Source organism: Solanum stenotomum, chromosome 10 (genome assembly GCF_019186545.1).
Source record: "Solanum stenotomum isolate F172 chromosome 10, ASM1918654v1, whole genome shotgun sequence".
Classification (NCBI taxonomy): Eukaryota; Viridiplantae; Streptophyta; class Magnoliopsida; order Solanales; family Solanaceae; genus Solanum; species Solanum stenotomum.
In genome coordinates, this window is record NC_064291.1 from 55,943,553 (window position 1) to 55,961,900 (window position 18,348).

General features: G+C 31.0%; 3 protein-coding genes across 3 annotated transcripts; all 3 read left to right on the plus strand.

Annotated features, from left to right (window-relative positions):
* The first annotated feature begins 3,631 nt into the window (after positions 1 to 3,631).
* Positions 3,632 to 5,392, plus strand: LOC125842691 (uncharacterized). Its single transcript, XM_049522021.1, has 6 exons — positions 3,632 to 4,008; positions 4,191 to 4,305; positions 4,380 to 4,461; positions 4,559 to 4,610; positions 4,865 to 4,919; positions 5,005 to 5,392. The coding sequence occupies exons 1-6, from the start codon at positions 3,661 to 3,663 to the stop codon at positions 5,130 to 5,132; spliced, it is 780 nt and encodes a 259-aa protein (XP_049377978.1). The 5' UTR covers positions 3,632 to 3,660; the 3' UTR covers positions 5,133 to 5,392.
* Positions 5,393 to 7,011: 1,619 nt separating this feature from the next.
* Positions 7,012 to 8,704, plus strand: LOC125842690 (uncharacterized). The gene is made up of 6 exons (XM_049522020.1): positions 7,012 to 7,519; positions 7,734 to 7,848; positions 7,932 to 8,016; positions 8,112 to 8,163; positions 8,293 to 8,347; positions 8,436 to 8,704. Exons 1-6 carry the CDS (start codon positions 7,175 to 7,177, stop codon positions 8,603 to 8,605), a joined length of 822 nt encoding a protein of 273 aa, XP_049377977.1. The 5' UTR covers positions 7,012 to 7,174; the 3' UTR covers positions 8,606 to 8,704.
* Positions 8,705 to 16,076: 7,372 nt separating this feature from the next.
* LOC125841924 (protein SPIRAL1-like 5) lies at positions 16,077 to 18,012 on the plus strand. Its single transcript, XM_049521113.1, has 2 exons — positions 16,077 to 16,430; positions 17,367 to 18,012. The coding sequence occupies exons 1-2, from the start codon at positions 16,191 to 16,193 to the stop codon at positions 17,442 to 17,444; spliced, it is 318 nt and encodes a 105-aa protein (XP_049377070.1). The 5' UTR covers positions 16,077 to 16,190; the 3' UTR covers positions 17,445 to 18,012.
* Positions 18,013 to 18,348: the final 336 nt, after the last annotated feature.

Below are 18,348 nucleotides of genomic sequence, written 5' to 3' on the forward strand. Positions count from 1 at the left end.
TCATTGTATCTCTACTTTCTTATCGTATCTCGACTTTCTTGTAGTGTAGAATGGTGATGTGAAGAAGCTTTTGACAACACTGAAATGATGGAATGGAAAGCATTTGCTGCAATTCTTGATTTTATTTGACCCCTTCTTGGCAAAGGCTTTGTGCCCCTAAAACCTTCAATTACTGTTGTAGAAACTCTAGCAATTTTGTGATTCATCATTTGAATGTTCAATTGATTTAGTGAGTGTAATTTTGAAATTGTTTTATGAAAGTTCTCAATAAGGACAAAATTGTCAAATAAATTTGGTTTTGGTTTTGGTTTTGATCTTGGTGTTGATTGAGTGAGTTGGTTTCTTTATATAGAAGTGTACATAAAGAGAAAGGGTTGTTTGGGAAAGGTTTATTGTCAAGTGGTTAGGAAAGATAAAGTTTTGTCTGGGAGAGGTTTTTATGACAAATGGTTTTGGAATGGAGGCGGATTCATAATTTAAACATCTAATATATTATACTTCCTCCATCCTTTTTTAGTTGTCATGTTATGTTTTTCGAGAGTTAAATGATGTAAATTTTGACTAACATTTTAAAACGTATTTTTTAATCATATTGATATGAAAAATGTTGCAATTTATAGTACTTTTCTGTATAACTTTTGAATATCTAAAATTTTATTTTAAAATATCGAAAATTAGTCCTCTCGAAAAGCACAACATAACAACTAGAGTATTTTAAAAATTATGGATTCTACATATGTAAATCGATATTAGTTTGAAATTTAATAGCTTCATCTATATTTCATGTTTAAAATACTGAATTCACTTTAATATGTATAATAATTTATCAAACGTTGAATAAATCTCATAAGCAAATTGAGAAAGTAATATTTATAAATTTAAAATCTTAAATTTGCGTACTAGGTAGGGGAGTTGGGTGGCATGCCAGCAGGATTGTCTTAGCTAAACAAGATTCTTTTCTCCCCAACTGGTGGCATCTAGAAATCGTCAAATTATTTATTTATTCATTCATTTTGACGTAATAGCTTACTCCACTTTAATATCGTATAATGGTATAAGCCTGTCTGACTGAGAACAAATTCGTGTATACGAAGCAGTTTATAATATACATTATGAGTTGTCTGGTTTTCATTTTGCTACGTTTTTAACATAAAGTATGCGGCAGACAAATTTCAATACAAATCTATCGGTAAGATTTTGCTGGTTTTTATTTTCATAATATGAATTTAATTTGACAAGCTTATCCAATGTAATATAAAATATAAAAACAATTCTTTATATATCTCCGTCCTATTTCAACTGTCGCTTTTGTTAGTGAACTATTATTTTAGACGGATAAATAGGAGTAAATTAGTAAATTATACTTTCTATTTATTGTTTTTTTATAATGAATATAAAAAAGTTAAAACGACCGTTAAAATGAAATGGTACGGAGAAAATATAATATAGTGTGTGAATTGAAATTGAAACAACATAGTAATAACTTTATGCTGCTGTGCACATGGTCAGTAAGGTTGTTGCCTATTACCAACAAAAAATGGTAAAATACTCATTCACAGAAAAAGAAAAAAAAAATAAACAGTTTCCTATTCCAATGGAAACTTATAGAATATTTTTATTTTATTTTTTAAAAAAAGCTTTTTAAGAAAGTTGACAAAGGAGAAGTGTTACGAACTTTGAATAAAAATATAGATGAACCTCAAACAACAATATTATTCTAAGGTGGCAAAATTACTCGTTGCATGCATCAATAATTCTCGATATAGTGTGAATGTCTCGATCACTAATTGCCCGTTCTTTCGAGTAAATTAATCATCGATATAGTGGTCAATGAATCACTGATCAAAGAACGAGAAATGTAATTATATTGCTAGACATTTATCCAATTTTCAACCAAATGAGATAACAAGTGGTAGTAAAAAACTTCTTTACATTAAATTAATGAAAACACTAGCTTCCCAATGCACGTCACCAATAATTCAATTTTCATTCCAAAATACAGTAGCATGTGGTAAGCAATTCTTTATAAATTAAAAAAAAAAACATATTTTATGGTTGTGAATCTCTTTATTATTGATTGTGATTGAAGTATATATTTGAATTATCTAGTTGATACATAAATATTTGAATTATCTAGTTGATCACACAAACCTACAAGTTCAAAAAATTACTATTACGCTTTAGTGGACAGAGTTATCTAATACTTGTCAAGTGACGATTCTTTCTCAAGGCAAAAGTAGCACACTTCGAAAAAATTTATTTTAATGAACATAAAACCAGACGAAGAGTATAAATTTGTATAAATTACAACTTTTGTACTATTGTTTTCTTTATAGGATAGAATCATCATGCCTTTGTGGTTTGTAGTAAAAGAAAACACAAAAAGCCTAACAAGCAAGCCATGATGTATCAATCCTAATCTTGACCTCTATTAGCTAACAATCTACTCTAATTGTGTATTTAAATAATGATTAGTTGCAATATTTTGTATACTTAAATTAACTAATTGGTTGACAAATGTGAATTGCGTGGATTTATTTAACTTCATACATAGTCAACTAATCCTTCGATTTTATTATTACTTATTATTTTCTTTGCTTCAATTATCATAGTATTAGACGTTGTTGTACTGTTCTTCTCTTCACTACTGTATACCCCTTTTCATACGTGCTTTGAAATGCTTTACTTTAGTTGAGAGTCTTATCAGAAACAACCAATACGTACACACCCCACTTATGAAATTACACGGAATATGTTGTTGTTGCATATATAGTCAACTAATGATAAATAAACACTAAAATCCACTTAGGGAATAATTTTTGGTCAAGAAAAAATTAGCTGTCATTGCCTCCCTACTGCCTTACCTAGTGATGAACCTACTACAAGAGGCTACTAATAACTTGTCATTTTGTCATCAAAACAACCTTATTATCGTAGCTACAAAGAAAGGGGCTGTGTTTCTTGAATCAACAAGCAAAATTTATGCTTTATATATAGTCATAATTCATGCAATTGAATTGTCAAAACACAAATAATCATCTTGTTTTATTGTTAAACAAAGGTTTAAGTAAGATGAAGCATATGTTATTTGACAAGAAGATAGAAGAGCATAGACCACTTCCTAAGAGAGGGCAAGTTAAGACAAGGATAGTTGCCATCGCGTTGCAGTCGTTAGCAGCCATGATCACCATGGCTGCTAATCGACGTTCAAACTCCACCCCAAAATCCTAAGAAATACGTTGATGCATGGGAAGCGTGTAACAATGACAGGAGATTGATCAGTCAGAGTCGACTGACCTCAAAGGTTTATAGAGAGTTTTGTATAGTGTCGTTTTCATTGGTTTGTTGTATTACATCTTTTGTTCCCTGTCTTGTAACAAATTTCCAGTGTCCAAAAAACAAAAACAAGAAAGTAGAAAATCTCATGTTACACATTGTCATAAAACCATCTTGAAGATTTGCTAAATTTGGCTTTATACCATGTGGATGCCTTAAGTACAGAGCAAGGCAGAGACATCAAAGCAAAAAAAAAAAAGGGCAAGGAACAGGTCCTTTCCTCAATGTCAAGGCATTAAACCAAAGTTTTTATGCTTTTTTTTCAATCATAGGTCCATAAATAGATAATGTATAGTTTCAATAGTGTTGCTATTATCAACTAAAATGGCATTATCAAGCCAATTTCTCCAGCATAATATATGGTCCAACTCAGAGTTTAGACGTACCTTGAGTGTCCCTCCATTATTGAAAGCTAACCATGAACCAGTTAAGAAGCTATCACAACGAAAACTTAAAATACGAGGCATCAAGAACAAATCCAACAATTTGGTCACATTTTCGATGTTAAATCCTGAGAATGGCACGAGTATGAGTGAAGTTTCTCCATCCGACACAATCAAGAAGTTCTACTCAAGTATTAACAAGAAGGACATGAACCAACTAGCACTGCTCCTAGCTGAAAATTGTTTCTATGATGATTTCTCCTACAGTCAACCATTCCAAGGGAGAGAGGTTACCTCTCTTTTTCACTCGGAAACATGATTTATACTCTTCTTTTGTACAACTTTTTGAGCTCAATAACAACTACTACGCCTCAATCCCAAGCTCGTTGAGATCAACTTAAGGATTATCTTACACTAAGGATTCTCTAATATACTCTAGTGTTTATATCTTCGATTTGTAAATTGATGCAGGAGGCCCTTAAATTTCTGGAGCAACTTGCCACATGCATGGGGAAGAACACAGAGTACTGCATTGAACACATTTATGAGGGAGTTGATCTCACAACTGTGGTAAACTGGCATTTAGGTAACGACGAGTAACTTAATTCTTACAATGAAGATGTAAATATTGGAACATGACAAAAGTATATTTTCATGTAGAGTGGAACAAGAAACAGGTTCCTTTCACTAGAGGCTGCAGTTGCTACGAGTTATCAAGAGACGGAGAAGAACTAGTCATAAGGTAAATTCAAGGTTTTCTAAGCCCATGTATGTTACGTTTAGGCCTATTACTATGTCAGCACAAACATTAAGTGCTCCGGAAATGGAAATTTATGCAGGAAAGCTCAAGTAATTGTTGAATCACCAGTCAAACCAGGAAGCATAGCTTTGGTATGAATACCATCAATCTTCTATTTCAGAAAAGCGCAAACTAGACAAGCTAACTTATCAACTTATGTTATCTAGCTTTGGTATGAATACCACCAAAATTCTATCTTAGAAACGCACAAACTAGACAAGCTAATTCACCAACATGATGTTCACTCTTTTCTCCTGATATTGGCAATTTGAAACTGCAATTCTTGATTCTTGTTTAGTTTCTATTTCATTAATGCACGTCGTGTTCCTATCTTCACAAAATACAGGAAGCGTTCCAGAAGGTCATTTCAGTATGTGATGCTTTCCCTCAGTCTGCTGAAAGTATGTTAATTCCTTTATGTTCTTTATTTTTTCGCCAACATGAGAACAAAATTATTCTCAACAGGGCAAAAAATTTCCTATGCAGGGTTGTTCCAGATGAGTCCTCAACTGATAACTTCCTATTCCCGCTACACATCATGGCTCAATTACATGTCAACCTTAAGTCCTTGGAGTCATTCAAAAGATCAGGATCAAACTCCAAAGAATGACTAGCTTTGTAATTAAGTCCTAAGGCATGTTTGGCCATATTTGTAATAAGACTAGTGCTACTAAAAATAGTAAAACTTGAGCATATCTGATGAAATCTACCCGAAAACAACTGTATGATTGAGCGTTGGGTTCGAGAAAAATTGGAACCACTACAGATATCTCTATTGTTGACTGTTGAATAAACTGTGTTGAATTTCGATCTAAAAATTCAAGTGGTAAGCAATTCTTTATGGAAAGACTTATCTTTTATGGTTGTGAGTCTCTTTATTAGTGATTCTCAGTAGCAAACCTACGAACAGGTGCATCTGTAGATCGATGCATGACATGTCCAAACCTACAAGTTAAAAAAAATTGTTCTCACACCCGTCTATGTGAGCTTTGGAGAACGTGACCTGTCCAAATAAGCATGAATAGGAGGATTACAGTGCATTAACAATCATTAAAAATAAAATAGTCAAACCATATATAAGAATTCAAGACTTAAAATGAATCCAAGTGGCAGTTCTTTCTCAGGAAAAAGTTTACTTTAATGGAAAACCAGACAGAGTATAATTAAAACTTCTGCATTGTTTTCTTTATAGGATAGAATCATCATGCCTACATGGGTCGTAGAAAAAGAAAACACATAAAGCCAAACAAGCACATATTGTAAATGATTAGTTGCCCAATTTTGTATGTTCAACTAATTGGTCATTGGTTGACAAATGAATTGCATGGATTTATTTAACTTTATAGTCAACTAATGATTTGAAAATAAACATTAAAATAAATATAGGAAAAATTTCTGGTCAAGAAAAAATTAGCTGTCATACCCTCCCCATTGACTTACCTAGTGATGAACCTACTACAAGAGGTTGCTAATAACTTGTCCTTTTGTCATCAAAAGCTGCCGTAGCGACAACGAAAGGGGCACCGTTTCTTGAGTGAGCAAGCAATGTTAGTGGTTGATATAAATAGTCACAATTCATGCAACTGCATTGTCAAAACACTAATAATCATCTTGTTTAGTCGTTAAACGAAGCTTCCAGCAAGATGGCCCTAGAATAAATGATGCAGAAGCCACTCCTATGTTACTTGACAAGAAGATTAAAGGGCATAGACCACTTGCTAAGAGAGGGAAAGTTATGACAAGGATAGCTGCCATGGCGTAGCAGTCGTTGAACATGGCTGCCACTCGACGTTCAAATTCCTCCCCAAATCCTAGGCTTGAGGAGCTAAGAGTGGTTATCATCTAAAAAGTATGTTGATGGATGGAAAGCGTGAAAAATCCTTTATGCATGAGATAACAATGATGGGAGATTGATCAGTTAGTGTCAGTTTCACTAATCTCTTGTATTTAGACATTTTTCCCTAATCCCTCCCCATCTTGCAAGAGATTGATAAGTCAGAGTCGAGTAACCTCAGGGTTCTTGGAGAGTTTTGTAGTGTCACTTTCGTTGATTTCTTGTATTTAGACATTGTTTCCTCCTCCATGTAATGACAATTTTTTAGTGTCCAGAGCACCTAGAAAACAAGGTCTTTATCAATCTAGTGCGATCATATTTCCACTTTTATTATAAATATCAGTATTAGCATGAGTGTCTACAACCTTTTCTAATTCCACTAGAGGAGCATAACCCATACTCTCCCAACATCGGTTTTATTAATGTTTGAGCCGCTTGCACACACCTCGACTAATTCCACCAGTACCTACGACCGAGCAACAACATAGGTATTGGGTAACTCTTCCCATAAAGGATTGGACATATGGACCCACCCCCACCCAACCAAAAAAGAATGAAAGAATAGGATAAGAAAATAATCAGAAAATGAAAACCAAGAAAGTAGAGAATCTCATGTAATCTGAAGATGACTAAATTTGGCTCTATACTAAGTTGGTACCTTAAGTACAGAGCAAGGCAGAGACATTAAAGCAACAATTTTAGGAAAAGAATAGGTCCTTTTCTCAATGCCAAAGCTTAGAACCAAAGTTTTTATGCCTTTTCCTATTATGGGTCCATAAATAGATAACACATAGTTTCTATAGTGCTGCTATATACACTAAAATGGCATTTTCAGGCCAACTTCTCCAGCATAGTATATGGTCTAAACCGGAGTTTATGCATACCCTGAGCGTCCCTCCATTGAAAGCTATCCATGAATCAGTTACGAAAGTATCACAACTAAGACTTAAAATACGGAGCATCAAGAGCAAATATAACTGTTTGGTCACACTTTCGATGTTAAATCCTGAGAATGGCACAAGTATGAGTACATTTTCTCCATCCGACACAATCAAGAAGTTCTACTCTAGCATCAACAACAAAGACATGAACCAACTAGCACTGCTAATAGATAAAGATTGTTTCTTTGATGATTTCTCCTTTCCTAAACCATTCCAAGGGCGAAAGGTTACCTCTCCTTTTCTCACAGAGATATGAATTGTACTTTTCTTTTGTCCAACTTTCTGAGCTCAATCCCAAGCTAGTTGCAATCAACTGTATATTCATAAATCCTCTGTTTCGATCCATAATATGTCTAAACTAAGTACTTAAGGATTATCTAACACTAAGGATTCTTTAATATACTCTAGTGGTTATATCTCCGATTTGTAAATTGATGCAGGAGGCTTTGAAATTTCTGGGGAAACTAACCACATGCATGGGGAAGAACACAAAGTTCTACATTGAGAACATTTATGAGGGAGTTGATCTCACAACTGTGGTTAACTGGCATTTAGGTAACGACGAATAAATTGTTTCTTACATCTGATGAAAATGTAAAATATTGGAACATGACAAAAGTATATTTTGGTTAATGCAGAGTGGAACAAGAAACAGGTTCCTTTCACTAGAGGCTGCAGCTGCTACGAGTTATCAAGACACGGAGATCAAGAACTAGTCATAAAGTAAACTTCAAAAGTTTTCTAAAGTCATGTTAGCTTTAACCCTATTACTCTGTTATCACTAGCATTAAATTCCCTGGAAATGGAAATTCATGCAGGAAAGCTCAAGTAATCCTTGAATCGCCAATCAAACCAGGAAGCTTCGCTTTGGTATGAATATCAGTACCAAGACGTTCATTGTTTTTTCCTGATATTGGCAAGTCAACAACTGCAATTCTTGATTCTTGTTCAGTTTCTATTCAATTGATGCACGCGGTGTTCTTGTCTTGAAAAATGCAGGAAGTGTTCCAGAAGGTCATTTCAGTATGTGATGCTTTCCCTGAGGCTGCGGAATGTATGTTGATTTCTTTATGTTCTTTATATTTACATCAAACAAGCGAACAGAAATAATCTCAACATGGTAAAAACAAATTCATATGCAGGGTTGTTTCTGATGAGTCACCTTCTGTTACCAAGTATCTACAATATAGCTCTCCAGCCAAGCATACTTCCAATTCTTGCCTGCTACCGCAAGTTATGGAGTATCATAGTTGCCTTTCTTACACTTATCTACACAATATTCATGTTCATTATAAAGAAATTCCACGAGTAGAACATGTACACAGTTTGACACTCATGACATCGGACAACATTCAAGACTTCACTTTCCCTACATACATATAGACGGTAGAAGACAAGACAAGACTTCACATTCATTACAAGCACAGTAAAACCTTAAAACTTTTCTTACTTCTATTGGCAGAAGGCATAAGCCATTAACTATATCAGCTATCAATCATCGTTGCTATCTCGTGTTGACCATGATTCAAGCAATGAAAGAGCAACTAGAGGTCCAAGGAAAGGAGGGACCGGAGGCGGCCTGCTAAAAGCAACGAGGGGTTCAATGTTCTCCGCCTTCATCAGGGCTTCTCCAGCATCATCATTTGCTTGCTTCTTAGGGGTCATTGTTCCAACTGTATCAAAGTTTGCCATTATTCTAACTATTCATAGTCAACAACTTTTTCATCAACTACAATCTTCTTGTACATTTGTAATAACAATTCTATCTCCATACAAATTTATATGACACTCTCCTGTTTCCGAACGAGATAATCTCTTATACTATTCCATTTATAATGTTATTTTACACGACATCAATAAAACTTCCAAGAATTCAAATTCATTTCAATGTTCACATGCTGAACTTTTTTGTTTCATTTTTCTTGCAAACTAAAATTTTCTCCACTACCATCAATATGATACATCAAGTCAAATCAACGTTAAACAAATTTGTATACAGTCAAACATCTACACACAAAAAATGAAGAAAGCATAATTTTTTATCTTACTACCAACCTTTGAGATTAAACAATATACGTAATTAGTCGAGTTGCACGAAAACTGGCTCACATACCAAGTTTATTCAAAAATAAAACATAAAAGAAGTTTTGAAATTACCAATTCTACTCCCAGATGGAAATATGTTTTTGAATTTGCTTATCCCAGGAACTAAAGTTTTAGTTCGAATCATTTCACCAAATCCCTGCAAAACATGGAAGAAATTTGTGAAAAATAAACATAAAATGTTGAATTAAGGAACAAACTAAGAAAACCCATGATTAAAAAGATCGATGAAATTGAAGAAACATACCACAAAATCTTAAATTTTTTTGCTAAAAAAAACTGATTTTTTTTTCTCTTAGAAAGTTGTCAGCAGTTCCAAGGTGGTCGGAACAAAAAGGAGCTGGAGAATGTTCTTGAAAGTTCAAGTGGGCCTAGTGGGTTTTTGGGTACGGGCTGGGCCTTAATATGGGCCTCAGTGAAAGAGGATTATTTGGGCCTATATTATTACTGACATTTGCAAATAGAGCCCATTTGAAGATTGTTGGGCTAGTCCGTTTCTTTACCTGGACCATTATAGAGTAAATTTTAGGTTTATCAAACATAAAAATCATATTTGTTTGTTATACATATAGTTTGTATAATTGCGCTCTATAACAAACTTTATGTTTGCTATGGCTATTAATCAGTATATTTCGGTATACATGTACATAAAAATATGTATTTGGGTCTATTTGTATATTTCGGTATACAAATGGGTCATGCATTTGTATATTTCAGTATACAAATGGGTTCTGCATTTGTATGTTTCGGTATACAAATGGATCCTGCATTTGTATATTTCAATTTATTTGAATATTTAGGTATACAAATGGGTCCTGTATTTGTATATTTCGGTATACAAATGGGAGGGCAAAAACATGGAATGTTTGCTGCAAATTACAAATAAAAGAAACTATGACTATAGCATTTAATTTGAATTAATATTTTGTTATTTCATACAATTTTCCCACCATTATACTAGTGATTTCACGGGTCATTTGCGCTTTTGTCCCTATTTTGTGTCGGTTTTTAACTTTTAGGGAAAAAACGTGTGTAGCCAAACCCAAAGTTCGTAGGATATAGGTTTATATTTTTGTATCATAAGTTGTGCACGGGCATGTTTTCCATTTATAAAGTCATATTAGACATAAATTCAATTTTTAAAAGGTAAAATTAAAGATCAAACTATTTGAAAGATAAAACATGCAATTTATGTGGTTTTACTTGTATTTTCATGACTATAACGACATAGTCACCCTATCGCATTGTAGTCATTGTCATATGCATTGTTTCGCTGTTTAATTTATCCAAACCCCATATTTTACCACGAATTATTGATTTATTTTTTATTAAAAACCTATAAAATTTCAACAAATATTATATCTGAAATAATAATTTAAACTTTTTAATGAATTCATGTTAAAATCTTAAAAATTGGATGATAAAATCTTAAATCCACCTTTACTATGATAAATACGAGAAAAATTAACTAAGGTGGAAAGTTTTTTTTATATCAACCTAAAAAGACATGAAACCTAACATCTTAATTAGTAGATTACAACTCATAAAACACATAACTCAACAATTGGAACCCACTAAGCCTAAATGGGGTTTAATTGTCTGTAACCCCATTGCAATTAGTCATTAAACCTACTGCCATCTGATAGTGAACTTGTACCTATTCATAACTATTTATCCATTGCAATTAGTCATTGAAATTTAGGATACCATATATTTAAAGTTATTTCAAAGTGGATAAACTTACAATTTTTTATGCATCGTGGGACGTATAACTTAAATGATGGTCCTAGATAGGGTATATATATGTGCACTTAAGTCCTTAAATCAGAGGAATTTAGAGTATCGCTTATGGATTCACATGAATTCAGTAATTTTTATCCGACTTTATTTATGAATATCTGATTGTAAATTATTGTATATTAATTTGAAATCGTTAATTACTTAAATCCTTTGCTAGACAATATTTAACAAATCAATGAGATAAATTTTTTTGGTCTAAACCATGGGGTACAGCCAGCTAATTATTTAGGTTATGCCATCCTCAATTAGTGTAAGATGTCTTTCGAGGGCCATATAGAACTAAACATCATTATATTTCTTGGAATCTTTATTTGCTTATTCTTTAAATAAATAAAAATAAATTAAATAATAAAAATTATTGTATTGAGAAGATCACTATATATTTTCAATTCTAATTCCTCATTGAGTGATCATAAATATACTGTCCAAGGTATTTAAGAAAAAGACAATTAGCTAAATATCAATTACTTATTTAAAATGTCTTATTGACGATGATATTGTGTTAATCAATATGATTGACACAATGACAAGCTATATTTATACACAATCGATTGTATGGGTTGCTTTGTCGAAAAAATATACTATATAGCTAAGTTAAAATTTTAATTTTATGAAGATATATATTTGAAAAGACATCGATATAAGTCTAAAATTGTCAATAATATCTGGAAATTACATGTGTAACTAAGACTGAAGTACAATGGGAGCCATGAACAAGTAATTTGTTTTAAATCTCAAACTTGTATCAAAATTCTTATTTTAGCGGGAAATTTTTTACACGCTATTTTTTTTTCTTTTAAAATATGTCAAATACACACCACTTTTGCTAGGTACACACGAAATAAACACATAAAACTCATATAATCAATTTTAATTAATTTAGAATCAAAATATACTTGATATATTATTAGAATATATACTATCAAGAAATCGCCAATTTTCGATCAAATTCATTAAAGTTTGACTCATCAATGATATTTTTGATGTTACTTTCTTCGAAAATATTTTATGGATAAGCTAATTTTGATAGGACATTGTGATTTTCTGATAGTGATATTACATCACAAATCAGTGGGCAAGCTAAACTAGAGGATGATGACTCAAATCAATATAATAGCTTTACCCTACAAGTACCCTTCCTACCGAACTCTCCCTTTTACTAAGTAATTGTTTTTTTTCTATTTGGTGTTCGAATATTCAGTATTCGTATTAAAATTTGATCAATTCGAATTCACATTAGTAAGACCTTGTTGAGGATGAACACTCACTAATAATAATTTTTTTATATCCAAGGCTCAAATTCAAGATTTAATATTCAATATCCATATTAAAACTTGATTAATTTGAATTTGACCCTATTCAGAAATACTCACTAATAGTATTTTTCTTATTTCGAAGGCTCGAATTCGAAATCTTTATACCCCTGGTCTAAACAAAACTAGTTAGTTCTTTCGGTTTTACCCTCTTTTTTTACCCATTTAATTTTCAAAACTAGTATGATTCACTCTTTGGGTCCATATTTGATATTTTTTGACAATCAAGTCTATAACTACTCACCTTTTTTATTTATTCAAAGTAAAAGAATATCTAATTATCTTGATTTAACACCATTAATGAACTTCTTTTTAAGCTCTAACACGGGTCAACTCATGTCACCCAATAAAGTTGATTGACAATATATAGTTGAATCATAGTTTACACTTTACATTAACATATTCCCAATATAGCTAGAATGATGTTAGTCCGATACTATTAACCCTTTCTTGTATTTTTTTTTTGTTCATCAATTGTTGGTATAATATGTGATTTGATTGTCGTATACGTTCTATTTCGTTGTTATTACTAATTTCATTTTCGTACTTCATTTTTCAAAATACTTTGAAATGTTTTATCTGAATTAAGATTTGTCAGAAACAATCTCTATCTTTATTAAATAGAGATGATGTATGCATAAAATATTTTATTCTTCTCGTACCCTACTTACGAGGTTACATAAATTAAAGTTGTTGTTTTCTGTTCATGATCATTTCATTGATCTATTTGGCCTAGCTAATTCAAGAATCTTTATTTTATAATTTTATATTTTTCCTGTCTCTAGTCAATGAAAGAACAAAATTATTATGTTGTATGTAAATTGAATAGATCTATGCTAAACCTATGTCCTAGAATGTACTACTCCTAAGTCCTAGGATATCTGTCAAGCAAAATTGATTGGTAACATTGACCAAAAAAAAGTGAAAAAAATATGATTTAACATTTTTCTATCTTATATGTACAAAAATGTACAAATTTATATTTCACAATCAAAGTACTTGATATCCAACACTACATTTGCTTTTGCGTTACTCAGGGCGTCTTAATTCATAAGTCATTAAAGTCATCACTTGAAATTTCATATTTGTGTGGATCCCATTTTTAAGAAAGAGTACTTATACATATATTTTTAAAAATAAAATTTTATGTACTTCTAAATTTCTTTAAAACAAAAGGGTAAGAAGTAATTATTCAAAGTGGTTAATTTCCACTTTCCTAAGAGAATGAAATGAATTGGGAATTTTTTCCTTATGTGGGAAAAGGAGATTGTACTTCCTTATTTATTTCTTAATAATTTGATTATTTATCATATATTTATCTTTTTTATTCTTTATTTTATTATTTTTGTTGTTAATATTGAATTCTCTCCTATAAAACTTATTGAATTATTGTTGCTTACAAGTTACAAACAAACAAAATCAATTTTTTGGTGTCTTCTTCAAAATTTCAAGAAGTGTCACAAACATTATGTTGAAGCAACGCAACACTATTTTGGTATCTTTATATCAACTTATCAAATTCTTGAGCTAGATTTTATTATTCTAACTTTATTTTATGATTTTTCTTGAAAATTTGTAATTGTTGATATTCTTAGTTCATAAGTATATATATTCTTGTTTTAGTTATTATTAAAATTTATTCAATTTAAATATTTCAACTAGAAAAAATGATTTCGATCTTACAAGAAAAGAGAAAAAGATTTTTTTTTGAAGAATTAAATAAATCTCAAAAAAGAGCACTTGATAGATTTTTAACAAATAATAAATTTTGAATCGAAAAATATGGGGGATGTTCTTCAAAAGAACAAGTCACTAATAGAGTTGAGTTCGATGATTATAATATCCAAGAAGAAAATCTAGAAGAAGTTGGTGAAAAATGTGGCATAGTTTCCGATAATCAAGAACTCCTAAATAATTTAAATTATTGCATCCCTAAAAATAAATGTGACAATTAAACTAAATAAATAAATATTACGGCCCCTTCATAAAGTTTGACTTTAGACCCCCAATCTTATTGACTCAACCGTGACGTTAGTCAATCCTATGCGTATGAATGTTGGCTAATATTTATGGATTTAATTTATATATACACTATGATAATTACTTACAAGTAAAAAATAATTGATTAACCTAAAGAGAAAAGACATAAAGTGACACTTGGAGTTGTTTCGAATTTTCAAAAAGACACCTTAACTATGCGAGTGTTCTATTACCCCACAAAAGTATTAAATACCTTTACAAACATAGCATTTTGAACCATTTTCTCATCTATGAACAAGTGCGTGATTATTACCCCTTTTAATTAATAAATTTAATTTAAAAAGCAGATTAACTTGATCCGAATGTTTCATAAACAAAAATTCTTGGTAATACTTAAAAATAGAAAAACCCACAAAATCTTCCTTCAAACTTCCAATTTTTAATCAACAACCCACAAAATTCTAACTCAGATTCATCAACCCAATTCACAATTTTACTCTTTAGATCGATTAAATTGACTCAGAAATATCTAGTTTTTGATCCTGCAATATACAACAATGACGGCTATTTCCATTTTTCCCTCCGTGGAACAACTTTTCAACGTCACCATAGCTATCCAATTGGTTCTTCTTCTCCTATTACTGTTTCTCCAACTTTGTTATCAAATGACTTCTAATTAATTTTTTGGATTGAAAATTAAATCGAATTCTTATCTTTTTGAGCCGATTTCACCAAAGGGAGAGTGTTAGTTTTTTCTGTTAAAACCTTCAACCAAAGGGTCTCTTGAAATTTTGGGGAAGATGGTGCATTTAAAAATGAAATAATTAATTAATGGACAAAATAACTTAAATGTGTCTCCTTTTAATTGGTTTTTGGAAGTAAAGTGATACATTCAAGCGTTGTCATCATCGTGTTCATAAACATAGGGAGAAAATTGATCAAAATGATATATTTACAAAGATATTTAATATTTTTATGGGGTAATAGGAGGCTTGCGTAGTTAAGGTGTCTTTTTAAAAATTCGAGATAACTTCAGGTATCACTTTATGTCTTTTCTCAAACCTAAATTATAATATGGTATACCATGGTCCATGGAGTTGTCTACGTATTGTTGTTGCCAGGTTCATCTAACCCAACACTCTCGATATAAAGTATAAAATTATGTGTAAAATTTTATGAAAATTTAAATATATAGTATATAAATGAATATAAATTCATAGAATTTATATTCAAAACTTTTAATTAAGAATGAAGATAGACTCATCCATCACAATCCCACTACACTCTTGGTGGTTAAATAAGACACTTGCTTCTCTCTATAGCCCCATTGCCAATTTGCCATTACGAATTTTGTTTATCCATATTAATTTCATAAATTTGAAATAAAATTTGGAGATTATTTTAAATATAAGTGTTTATTTATCAAATTAATCAATTATTTCAATTTAAAATTCAAATATTATTCTTTTAATTTCAAATATCAATCAATTCATATCCAAACGCCATCAAAATTTCACTTAACTATTTTTTTTTTTATGAGAATGACCTAATTACATTATTTGTACTAATTACTAATATAAAAGGGGAAACCACACTTAACTTTCAAGGACAAAAGGGCTAAATCTTTCTTTCTATTAAACACAAGTTAATTAATCCTTTTTTTCTTCCTTAATCCCTCTCAATACAATTTGTTTTTTTTTAATGGAGAAATCTCCAAATTCATCTAGAGGTGTTAGCTATGGTGGAGGACAAAGTTCATTAGGTTATTTATTTGGTGATGATAAAAAACAACAAAAAATTGATGAACCTCCACCTTCTCCAACTATTCTTGCACCTCCTTATGGAATTGATGATGATACAAATTATTCACAAAATAATTCTAATACTACTTCAATTACTTATCAAAGATCTAAAGGCCAAAATTCAGGAATTTTCATTACTGTGAGTATATATGATTTTATGTTTATATACATAGATATAATTGTCCTTGGTTAATTAATTATCAAGAAAGAATATTCATTTTATTATGTTGAAAATAAAGAGAACTTAGATCTAGTGATTTCCATTGGTTTTTTTAAAAAAATTATCAAGAAAGTTTGTTCATTTGATTTTTTTCCCTTTCATCTATTCATAGTTATCAAATTTATTGGTTAGTAGCTTGAATATGTGGAGAATTTTCATGATTTTCATTTTTTTTTATTGCCTCTGGTTAATTATTAATTATCAAGAAAGTTTGTTTATGTTCATTTGATTTATTTCTCCTTTTTTCCTTTCATTCATTCATATATAGTTCTCACTTCTCAGATCTATTTACTAGTAGCTTGAAAATATAGAGAATTCTACTAGAAAACATGGAATCAGCTATGAAATTTTTCAGTAATTTCTGGATAATTGTAGCTAAATAGCTCTTAGCTAATTGAATTTTCTTATAAGGCATCGCTAATCCATATCTAAATGAAATTAGCAAAATTTTGTCTAATTCCTTCTTTTCAAGAACTTTTAATGATTTTTCATTTTTAATTGATCTTGGTTAATAATCAATAATTTTGTTCATTTGATTTACTTCCTTTTCTACTCTTTTATTCATTTATAGTTCTCAGATTTATTTACTAGTAGCTTGAAAATATATAGAGAGGGCTTCTAATGATTTTCATTTTTATTTGTTTATTATCAAGAGTTTGTTCATTTGTTTCGTATAATGTTGATATGAGATAAGCTTAATTAGACCGACATGATCAGTAAGAATTTATATAGCCGACCTTAAAGGTTAATTATTTCTTCATGCACCTTTTCTTTTGTTCTTTCAATATTGATTCATATAATATAGTTGTTAATTATTATTTTTCTTTGTTTATTTAATTTAAAATTTGAATTTAGGGTCGTCCATCAACAAAGGTGAACTCAGTTCCAGGAGGAGATTCATCATTGGGCTATTTGTTTGGAGATAAGTCTTGATATTTCTTCATGATCTATCTAATTAACTTCTAAGCATGGCTGAAGTTTAATTAATTAGGGTTTGAATAATGGAGAAATTTCCAATTTCTCTATAGTTTCAATATTTATGTTTTGCCTATGCAAGGGAACCTTGGAGCAACAATAAAGTCATCTCTGTGTGGCCTATAGGTCACGAGTTCGAGCTCATATGAAGATAGTAAAAAATGCTTGCATTAGGACAAACTTTCTACATCACACATTGATAGTACTTTGTGCGATCGGGCTGTCCACCCCCTTAAATTTGCATATAACTTGTATCTTGGAATTCCAATGTTTGTACTTGTGTGTGCTAGTATTAATTAGTAATTTATTAATCTAAATTTGTGTGGTTGTGTGAGAAGTTAATTTGTGTATATTATATGATGAAGATCATCATGCAAGTTTGTTTAGGGTTTGTAAGGTTTTCAGTATTATGTATTTTATATATAGGTTGTAATGTAATAAAAAGGTCTTTGCTTTCTTTAATTGTTCTAAGTTTGTCATGATCCAAATTTGATTTGAAAAGAGCATTGAACAAATATTTTCCAAATATTAATTATAATATCCTCTTTCTTTTCATAGAATATTATAGTTTCCCCCCAATAATATTTGCTGGGGTCATTGCTTTTGTTTCTCTCTTTTTAGAATTAGAATATAAATGAGTTATTTTATGTTCCTTTTTTGTTGGCCACAATTAAAGAATGGATTATAGTTTCATGCTCTCAATTAAAAAAACTCAACATTTTCAGTACTGCCTCTGATGCAATTGGATACTTTCCTTATTAGTGGGGATATTGCTCTCCTTTGCTTGGACAAAACCCTACTTCCTCTCTCCCCACCAACCCCATTCTCTCGGTCATTGACGGAGTCAGAATTTTATAAGGAA

Coding starts and splice junctions, on each gene's coding strand:
- LOC125842691 (XM_049522021.1), top strand. CDS start 3,661: ATGGCATTATCAAGCCAATTTCTCCAGCATAATATATGGTCCAACTCA. Junction 4,462..4,558: donor GGAGAAGAACTAGTCATAAG/GTAAATTCAAGG, acceptor AAATTTATGCAG/GAAAGCTCAAGTAATTGTTG. Junction 4,920..5,004: donor TTTCCCTCAGTCTGCTGAAA/GTATGTTAATTC, acceptor TTTCCTATGCAG/GGTTGTTCCAGATGAGTCCT.
- LOC125841924 (XM_049521113.1), top strand. CDS start 16,191: ATGGAGAAATCTCCAAATTCATCTAGAGGTGTTAGCTATGGTGGAGGA. Junction 16,431..17,366: donor ATTCAGGAATTTTCATTACT/GTGAGTATATAT, acceptor ATTTGAATTTAG/GGTCGTCCATCAACAAAGGT.
- LOC125842690 (XM_049522020.1), top strand. CDS start 7,175: ATGGCATTTTCAGGCCAACTTCTCCAGCATAGTATATGGTCTAAACCG. Junction 7,849..7,931: donor TGTGGTTAACTGGCATTTAG/GTAACGACGAAT, acceptor TGGTTAATGCAG/AGTGGAACAAGAAACAGGTT. Junction 8,017..8,111: donor GATCAAGAACTAGTCATAAA/GTAAACTTCAAA, acceptor AAATTCATGCAG/GAAAGCTCAAGTAATCCTTG.